This window comes from Salvelinus namaycush, unplaced genomic scaffold (assembly GCF_016432855.1).
Source record: "Salvelinus namaycush isolate Seneca unplaced genomic scaffold, SaNama_1.0 Scaffold1940, whole genome shotgun sequence".
NCBI lineage: Eukaryota > Metazoa > Chordata > Actinopteri > Salmoniformes > Salmonidae > Salvelinus > Salvelinus namaycush.
In genome coordinates this window covers 39,419-48,735 of record NW_024058720.1, presented here as the reverse complement: position 1 = coordinate 48,735, position 9,317 = coordinate 39,419, and the positions used below count along the sequence as shown (strand labels likewise).

General features: G+C 41.6%; 2 protein-coding genes across 2 annotated transcripts; one reads left to right on the top strand and one right to left on the bottom strand.

Annotated features, from left to right (window-relative positions):
* Positions 1-462: 462 nt before the first annotated feature.
* On the bottom strand, positions 463-5,113 carry LOC120037862 (BAG family molecular chaperone regulator 4-like). The gene is made up of 5 exons (XM_038983829.1): positions 4,852-5,113; positions 4,157-4,279; positions 3,706-3,948; positions 3,351-3,620; positions 463-3,105 (listed from the first exon to the last, which is right to left on the bottom strand). The coding sequence occupies exons 1-5, from the start codon at positions 4,978-4,980 to the stop codon at positions 2,632-2,634; spliced, it is 1,239 nt and encodes a 412-aa protein (XP_038839757.1). The 5' UTR covers positions 4,981-5,113; the 3' UTR covers positions 463-2,631.
* Positions 5,114-5,546: 433 nt separating this feature from the next.
* On the top strand, positions 5,547-8,065 carry LOC120037861 (U6 snRNA-associated Sm-like protein LSm1). Its single transcript, XM_038983828.1, has 4 exons — positions 5,547-5,684; positions 5,958-6,026; positions 6,203-6,318; positions 7,518-8,065. Exons 1-4 carry the CDS (start codon positions 5,639-5,641, stop codon positions 7,686-7,688), a joined length of 402 nt encoding a protein of 133 aa, XP_038839756.1. The 5' UTR covers positions 5,547-5,638; the 3' UTR covers positions 7,689-8,065.
* Positions 8,066-9,317: the final 1,252 nt, after the last annotated feature.

Genomic DNA, 9,317 nt, shown 5'->3' with positions numbered 1-9,317 from the left:
CAACGCTGGGCCAATTGTGCGCCACCCTATGGGACTCCCAATCCCAGACGGTTGTGATACAGCCCAGAATCGAACCAGGGCCTGTAGTGACACCTCTAGTACTGAGATGCAGTGCCTTAGACCGCTGCGCCACTCTGCAAAGGGTGGCTACTTTGAAGAATCTAATATAAAATAGATTTTGATTTGTTTAAGTTTTTGGTTACTTCATAGTTTAAGTCTACACTATTATTCTACAATGTATAAAATATTAAAAATAAAGAAAAACCTGGAATGAGTAGGTGTGTCCAAACTTTTGACTGGTACTGTATATCAGCTTGCAGTGTGTTGTCTCACTTTCATTACCCCCCACTTCATTCAAACGTCTTTAATTTTCTCTCCCACCTATCACATGACAAACTCTTGTTAATTTTGAGTGTTTATGGTATGTTTTCCAAAAGACTATACAATAACATGCATAACACATTTGAAAAATGTACTGACATTTAATGCAATTCATTTGTTTGAGCTGTAGTCATTTCTGAATCAGTCAGGAAAATATTCCCATCTTATGTTGGAAACATGCATTACGTCAGAAACCGCCTTGGTCCTTAAGACCTTGGTCCCTGTGCCTGTATTTAAAGTGTCTATGTTACAAATATATATATTTTTTAGTTAGTGAATGGTTCTCCATCTGAACACAAAAATAACATCACAGGAAAAAAAGAAACATATGACAAACAGAACATTTTGATCCATGCAAAGCTTAAGAGATTAAGAGATTTAAAGTTTATTTCTTATAACGATTTGAAAAAGCACCTGCCGATATTATGGCACTCGTGATTTATTTTTATCAACAAAGTAGCTGATTTCTAAGAAATTAACACAGTCTAAGAAAGTGATTTTTGGTGCTAGATTAAATAAGAAAAGCATTTGTTTTGTTTTTTTGAAATTTCAAAAAACCACCCAATCATAGTGCTGTAGGATGAAGCTGACCCCAACCACCTGTTTTAATAAATCCTTCTTCCTTAAAATATCACTGGGCCCGTATCCACAAAGCCTCTGAGTAGGAGTGCTGATCTAGGTTCAGTTTCGCCTTTTAGATCATAATGAATAAGATTATATGGACAGGGTGGACCTGATACTAGATCATCACTCATATTCCGAGACGATTTGTGGATATGGGTCCTGGTCTGATATGAACTTGAATGGTAAAACTGTGGTAGAAAGGTCAGAGATTACTCTAAAGAAGGAAGTAATTGAACAGGGTCTAAGCTCAGTTTTCCTTTTCGTCCTTCGAAGAATAACACTAAACTGATCCTAGGCCTGTACTTAATTACAATGTCTAACACCAATCAATGGCAAAAGCATTGTGGAAGAGTTGTAGATCAACTACTATACAGAACATACCAGGGTTAGGATAGATGGAATTAAAATTTTAATTTATTCAGGAAGTGAATTGAAACTTCCGCAATATTTCCATGGAGCCATTAAGTCATTAATTGAATTTCTTCCATCGACTGCATTGAAAAGCAATTGACTCTACATTTGTAGATACTGAAAAAAAGTGTAAATGAATGTGAGTGTGTAACATTACCCACCCAGGGATTGATATTAAAGTCTAAAAAGGCAAGTCAGGAGCATTTTTTTGGTTGCTCAAAGATTATGATCACTTGCTCAAATGTAAATTAAGCAGAAGTGCCATTTTGCCTGCCTTTCACCTTTTATTTTTTAATTTATTTTTTAAATCAGTTAAAAAAAAAAGTGAAATGCCCAACTGCCATAAATTCTGTCTTTCACCTAAAGGGATATCAGTTTTAGGCTATTGAAATTCTTAGCAGTTTGGTTGTATTCACTTTTTAAAAACATATCACCTGACTAATGGAGCAACCTCAGAGCAGGCTCAACTTGCATGACTGCTCAGTTAATTTGACAAAGGCAATAGGGCAACCCTTAATGTCAATCTGGAAGGCTGTGTGTGAATGCACACTGTTTGCATTCTGCTTACAATGACAGGTGGGTGATAAGGTTAGGGTAAGTGATAAAGGGGAAATCTCATGGTAGTGCAAATGGTTTGCAACATGTAAGAAAACATGGTGACTGGAACACTCATGGTAGAAGTGGCCTTTGAACACAGATCTAGGATCAGATTAGCCTATGCCAAATCCAAGCCTTATTAACCAAGCAAAAACATCTCACCCTATCAGTGATTAAGAGGCAACGTTTACCTACTTTGAAAGGAACATGGTGACACTATATGAAACCACCATTATAAGACTACATTACACTGGCACAAGCATGACATAACCGATGCTTTAAGTCATCATGGACACTAATGTCAGGTTATGACAACTAACCCAACAACACCATAACTTAGTCATGACTTGATATGTACAACCATTACATTTGCCATCATGAATACTTTGACATGGCATCTCTTATGTTCCTGATCACACCTGTGTGAAGTAGCATAAGCTGGCCTGATTCCAAACCAAACCGTAAGTCCTTGTCGAGAACCAGTCTATCTAAACCTTTACGATCCAGGAGATGTAATCAACAAACAGAGAATTGGGCATTTCATTCCAAGGGACCAGTTTAGATTCAAATGTCACAAAAAAAGAACAGTAAGACCCTTAGAACCAGAACCGGTCCAATTCAGAAGGCCTTTTTCTCCAGCCGGTCCAGTATGGCCTGGATCCTCTGCACAGCCTCCTTCCGGGCCTGCCTGACCACTTCCTGTCCCTGAGTCTCCACTGAGTCCAGAACCAGCAGCTCCTTGGTCAGCAGTTCCTCCAGGTACCGGTAACTCTTGTCCGATTTTTTACCCACAAACTCATCCACATCCTCATGGAGCAAAAGCACCCGGGCCATGACCTGCTGGACTTTGGCCAAGCTGGGGTTGTCGCTCAGGGGCTGTGGCCCGATCGGACCCCGGGGCTGGGTTGGAGGCTCACCCTGGGAAGGCTTTGGCTCCTGCACCCCCCCTCGTCCTGGTTTGTTGTACATCTGGGGAGGTGAGCTGAAGTCGACAGACTTGCCATTAGTGGGGTTAGGGGAGGGGGCTGGTCTGGGTTTGGGTCCCACCTGTGGAGCACACTGGTGCTGGTGGGGTCCTGGGTAGTGCTGGTCCTGAGGTAAAAAAGATTGTCTTACACAATTAGTGTGTAATGAATAGAAATTAAATTAATTCAGACCCAAGACTGCTATGGTACCAGAGGGTATGAGCATTTTTGAACTATACCCTTTCTTCCAAGAAGAACAAAATTAGTACCACTTAGAAGGTATTTTAGAAACAATATGTTCAAATAAAGGAGACGAGATGACCAAAGGCCAATGTAGGTCATTGAGATGCCTCCCTTGTGTTCCACACGTACCTTGGCTTCATAGGGGGGTGGGGCTCCAGTGCCAGTGCCTGGCCATGCTGGGGGGTGTTGTGGGCGGACAGGGTTCGCATAGTTGCTGTGTAGAGGTTGGGTGCCTGGCTGCCACTGCTGGTGTGAGGGCCCATACCCACCCGAGTGGGCCCAAGCCTCAGCCTGTGGCCTAGGGTGAAGGGCCTGTCCAGTCGGGTATTGGGGGTTTGCAGGCAATGCTGGACCACCTTCCCCATAGTGTGTGTAAGACCCAGGAGGATAGCTAGGGGCCTGGTTGAAAATAGACCAGAGCCATTATACCCAACTGCCTTTACCTCAGACACTGTTAAACACTGCCCTGGTTGAATGCACTTACCCCTTGACAGTGTGGTCCAGGGTAGTGGTGGTGCTGATGTTGGTGCTGGGTGTGGGGTTGTCCTGACCCGCCTGTGCTCTGCTCTGGTCCTGGGCAGCCCTGGCTAGGGTACTGGCCTGTTGCCTGCCTGGGAGACATCTGCTCTGCACAGTAGAATGGGTTGGATGGGTGGAAAGAATTTGCCGGATACTGGCCTGGACCAGTGTTATAGATGCCGTGGCCATTTGGATATGCTTGCATTGCCTAGATAGGGAGAGAGAAAACGTGTGCATACATCAGTAAGGGTTTGAATGTGAGTGCCAGACTGCCAGTCTGTGAAAATATGTGTGCGTGAGTAACAAAGTCAAGGAAGGGTGAGAGCCCTTGAGACGACGGATTAGGACTTAATCCCCATGTATAGAGGTGGATTTAGAAGGCCTTTGCTATGACATAACATGAGGCCGTACTGTACCTGTGGGTTGTAAGGTGTCTGCACATCGGATCCTGAAGGGTAGGCATTTGGATAGTGCCCTGCTGTGGAATGTGTCTGGGGATACCAGTAGTTTGAGGAGTAACCAGGGTATTGGGAAGCGTCCTGTAGGCATATGATAAAAGATTTTACCACAAAATCCACAATGTTTAAATAGTCAACTATATTGACATGAGTAAACAGTAACCCCAGACCTCTATTGTCACGTCACTTCAAGAACTTGTTTGACTAAAGTATCCAATCGTCTAGTAATGCAGCAAAACACTGACCGAATGCAAAAGCATTTCCTACTGTATTACATAATAGGTTAGCTAGCAGCAAAAGTATCACAAAACAGTAGCCATTAACTAGCTAGGATATTTATCATACACAACAAACTACATAACTAGACAATCTGCATGTCAAATATAACCAACTAAGCAAGTTAGGTAGCTAGCAATATAGGACATCTTACTAGTTAGGTAGATGGGACAAACGGTCAGAAGACGGTTAGCTAGCTAAAAGTGGCTGGCTAGAACGCAGGCTAACTAGCTAGCTAGCTAATGAACGCTAAACTGTATACACAGTACAAAAATACTAACGCGTGTTTACGAACATTAAATCGTATGTTCTAAAATGTGATTAACATAACTAGTTATCTACGTGTTGACATGAATTAGCTATACAATGTGTCGTACCATAGCGTTATTCCAGTTCACGTTATTATTTTCCGAGTTGAAATTTGAGGGCCAGACGGATTTGGGATTCGACTGCATTTGATGATGCATAACCCAAGCAGCGTCCCCAGCACTTCTGTCGTTTGTCATTAAAAGAAATCGTGATAAAATGGACTGTCAAATCGGAGCGCTCTGACTGCTATGAAAAACAAATGCTTTATTGAAATTCTCGAGTTGTTGAAGGCATTGACCATGGGCAGCTAAATATATCATTGTTTTCCCCTTTAATTTTCGCCCCTCCCTTTTCCTTTTTTTCCACGTGCGTAGAATATTTGGTATTTTGACCAATAGGCGCTCAGAGTTTAGAGCAGATCCCATCGAATGCGTGGATTTAAACCAATGATTTGTTTAAACAAATTGCGATGGTTACAATTCGTGGTAGTTGTTTGAATGGCCTAATATTTATGTCTTATTAAAAACCAAATGCATATTCATTCAAAGTATTACATTATTAGAAAAATGCAATGTCCTAAATATACATCAGTTATTAAAGTTATATTAGCCTAAATTGTCACTTAATAACTCAATCGAAATTCAAATACAATAACAATGTTATTTATTATCGGATACAAAAATAAATTACAGAAGAACATTTTCCAATGTGCGGCGCTTAATGGGTTACAATTCTACAGGAAGTGTTTCCCTGAGCATGCGTTCCCTGCTCTTCCTGTAGTGAGGATACAGATATACTTTTGAACGATTTGTCTTGACACATGTCATACACGGCGATTAACTACACACGATCAAAATGAACTACATGCCAGGGACCGCGAGTCTCATCGATGATATAGACAGTAAGTTGGGATAGCGAAGGTTAGGCTGAGTTGAGACAGAAGTGTGAGTGAAAAGCCCAAAACATTTCCAACGTTCGAAAACCGTGATGATGATAATGATCAAATACAGTCACTGACTGGTAAATTATGAACCCCTTCTTGTTAACTATTCATCATTCGACACGCTGCGACCTTGCAACATTGTATCCAAAACTCACTGTGGGGGGCAACGTTTGGATACATTGTAACCACGTGCGGTGGCTCAACTATAAACATTACTTTTTTTTCTTGCAGAAAAGCATCTTGTACTTCTTCGAGATGGAAGAACGCTAATTGGGTTTCTGAGAAGCATTGACCAGTTTGGTATGGCAAATTAACAAACTAATAATCATATTTCAGTTTAAACACTAGCCTTCTTAGCTTACTTTGATGTTGTCAATACTCAGATAACGTAACTTATTCACAAGTAGGTACATTCAGGCAATCAAAGGGAAAATTATCTTAACTTCCCTATCTCATCTCTTCACCTTCTCTTTCAGCCAACCTAGTTTTTCATCAAACAGTTGAGCGCATCCATGTGGGCAAGAAGTTTGGAGACATCCCCAGAGGAATCTTCATTGTGAGAGGAGAGAATGTTGTTTTGCTTGGAGAAATAGTAAGTATTCATCCATGCTACCCTCTTGTTCTTTATCAGTACTTCAAGGTTGCTTTAGGTTTCCTTAGTAGAGTAGGCCTACACAGTCATTTGTTTGTGCTAAAGTAAGCCTGTTGATTAGACCAGGGGGGGGGGTATACTACAAATTAGGATCATAGAGAATAATAAACAACCAGAAATAACAGCTGATTTTCTGGTTCATTTAAGAAAGCTAAACATAGATATGTGTGTTTGGTTATTGAGTCAATTAGACCATGCCCATTTCAAGCTTATCTTTCTAAAACTAAAATGTTATTTCAGAATATTCAGGCAAGTTAGATGACTAACTTGTTGATTTTGTTTTGTGTTATACCCCTCAGTTGAATGTGTAGCAGTTTTTCAATATACTCACATGATTAGTAAGTACTTCAGCCCAAACTTTAGTTGTCACCTACGTAGCGCGGTTGATTCACACACAGGGCCCGGTTTCCCAAAAGTATCTTAAGGCTATATTCATCGTTAGAAACATAGGATCCTATCGTTCTAAGATGGTCTTTGCTTTTACTCACTGGCCAAGCTTCCTGCCATCCAGGACCTCTATACCAGGCGGTGTCAGAGGAAGGCCCTAAAAATGGTCAAAGACTCCAGCCACCCTAGTCATAGACTGTTCTCTCTGCTACCGCACGACAAGCGGTACTGGAGCACCAAGTCTAGGTCCAAAAGGCTCCTTAACAGCTTCTACCCCCAAGCCATAAGACTGCTAAACAGTTAATCAAATGGATACCTGGACTATTTATATTGACCCACTTTTTTATGCTGCTACTACTCACTGTTTATTATCTATGCATAGTCACTTTACCCCTCCCTACATGTACATATTACCTAGACTAACCGGTGCCCCCGCACATTGACTCGGTACCAGTCCCCACTGTATATAGCCTCGTTATTTTATTGTTACTTTTTTTGTACTTTATTTTAAATTTGATACATTTTTGTAGCAAATATTATTATTTATTTTTTAAATCTTTATTGCTGGTTAAGGCCTTGTAAGTAAATATTTTACGGTAAGGTTTACACCTGTTGAGTTCGGTGCATGTGACATACAGTTTGATTTGATCAGTTGATAACAATCAGTTTCTGGGGTTTACACTGCTATTACTCTCCAGAAGGACATGCATGACATGTACGTTGACAGTATGTTTAATATGATCCCACTTTAGGACATTGATAAGCTGTGTGACAACGTCTTGCAGCAAGTTTCTATAGAGGAGATCCTGGAGGAGCAGCGATTGCAACAGCAAGCCAAGCAGAAGACAGAGAAAGCCAAGGTGACCGCACTGAAGGACAGAGGCCTATCCATCCCAAAAGCAGATAATCTCGATGAATACTGAAGGCACTTCTGTTCCATTTTCTTCCGTAATACTGGACTCCTCAGTTATATTTTGAATAGGGGATTATTTTGAAGACTGTGAGAAGAATGTGTGCTTTGTAGATGACGCAACGTCACACTAAATACTGTAGTGATTTCATTTTGATTATGACTCATTGGTTTGAAAGCAAACAATGAATTAAGTGATGCATGATTTGAGGGTAGACGACACAACCTAGATTGTCTACAAGACTACATTTGATGAGAAATCAATTATGATTTTCATACCATAGCACTGAGAACTAAGTCAATAGTATATAGTGATGAACTCTGTTAGTGTAAGCAGACACATTGTAATGGCAAGATTTGTTTTCCATAAAAGTTTTTGTTATTTTATTACTGAAGTCTGCTTTGTTTAATTTGTAAATGGGAATTTTCATTTGAGTCTGACTATGGATCTCTGCTCTACTGCAGAAGGCACTGTGGTCTCCCATAGAGTGATGGAGGTCTCTAGTATATTAGCATGGGCAGTGCCATTGAGGGCTTCCATCATTTTAATATAGTCAACTGGGTGGGACTTCCAGCTTCATTGGCTGATCTCTCTTGGTGACCCTGTTGAAGTCATGTCCAACCGGGTGATCAGATGGGATCAGCCAATCTGACGGAGAATGGCGCTGGGATGTATAGCGTCCGTTTTACGGGCTCCTGATCAAATATGCTATTTTGTGTTTTTTGGGAATATCATTTGTTTTTCAACAGGACAATGACCCAACACATCTCCAGGCTGTGTAAGGGCTATTTGACCAAGAAGGAGAGTGATGGAGTGTGTTCCAGTTTTGTCATACAACACAACGCCACAGATGTCTCAAGTTTTGAAGGAGCGTACAATTGACATGCTGACTGCAGGAATGTCCACCAGAGCTGTTGCCAGATAATTGAATGTTCATTTCTCTACCATAAGCGGCCTCCAATGCTGTTTTAGAGAATTTGGCAGTACGTCCACAACCGCAGACCACGTGTACCCATGCCAGCCCAGCTTCCTCACTTGCGGGATCGTCTGAGACCAGACACCTGATGAAACTGAGTATTTTTGTCAGTAATAAAGCCTTTTTTGGGGGAAAAACTAATTCTGATTGGCTGGGCCTGGCTCCCAAGTGGGTGGACCTGGCTGCCAATTGGGTGGGCCTATGCCCACCCATGGCTGCGCCCCTGCCCATGTAACAGTATAACTTTACGTCGTCCCCTCGCCCCGACACGGGCGCGAACCAGGGACCCTCTGCACACATCAACAACTGACACCCACGAAGCGTCGTTACCCATCGCTCCACAAAAGCCGCGGCCCTTGCAGAGCAAGGTGCAACACTACTTCTAGGTTTCAGAGCAAGTGACGTAACTGATTGAAACGCTAGTAGCGCTTACCCGCTAACTAGCTAGCCATTTCACATCCGTTACACCCAGTCTTGTGAAATCCATATATTCGGGCCTCATGAATTAATTTCAATTGACTGATGTCATTATATGAACTGTAACTCAGTAAAACCATTGAAATTCTTGTATATTGCGTTAATATTTTTGTTCGGTATATATGAACCTAAGAAGACAGGCAGAGAATCACCAATGGCATAAAGTCTACTGGTAGGCCTGTATGAGA

Excerpts from the sequence above, each read along its gene's own strand:
- LOC120037862 (XM_038983829.1), bottom strand. The coding sequence starts at position 4,980 with ATGACAAACGACAGAAGTGCTGGGGACGCTGCTTGGGTTATGCATCAT. Across the intron at positions 4,280-4,851 it reads TGAACTGGAATAACGCTATG|GACGCTTCCCAATACCCTGG; the intron begins GTACGACACATT and ends ATATGCCTACAG. Across the intron at positions 3,106-3,350 it reads CACCCCCCTATGAAGCCAAG|GACCAGCACTACCCAGGACC; the intron begins GTACGTGTGGAA and ends TTTTTACCTCAG.
- LOC120037861 (XM_038983828.1), top strand. The coding sequence starts at position 5,639 with ATGAACTACATGCCAGGGACCGCGAGTCTCATCGATGATATAGACA. Across the intron at positions 6,027-6,202 it reads GAGAAGCATTGACCAGTTTG|CCAACCTAGTTTTTCATCAA; the intron begins GTATGGCAAATT and ends CTTCTCTTTCAG. Across the intron at positions 6,319-7,517 it reads TTGTTTTGCTTGGAGAAATA|GACATTGATAAGCTGTGTGA; the intron begins GTAAGTATTCAT and ends ATCCCACTTTAG.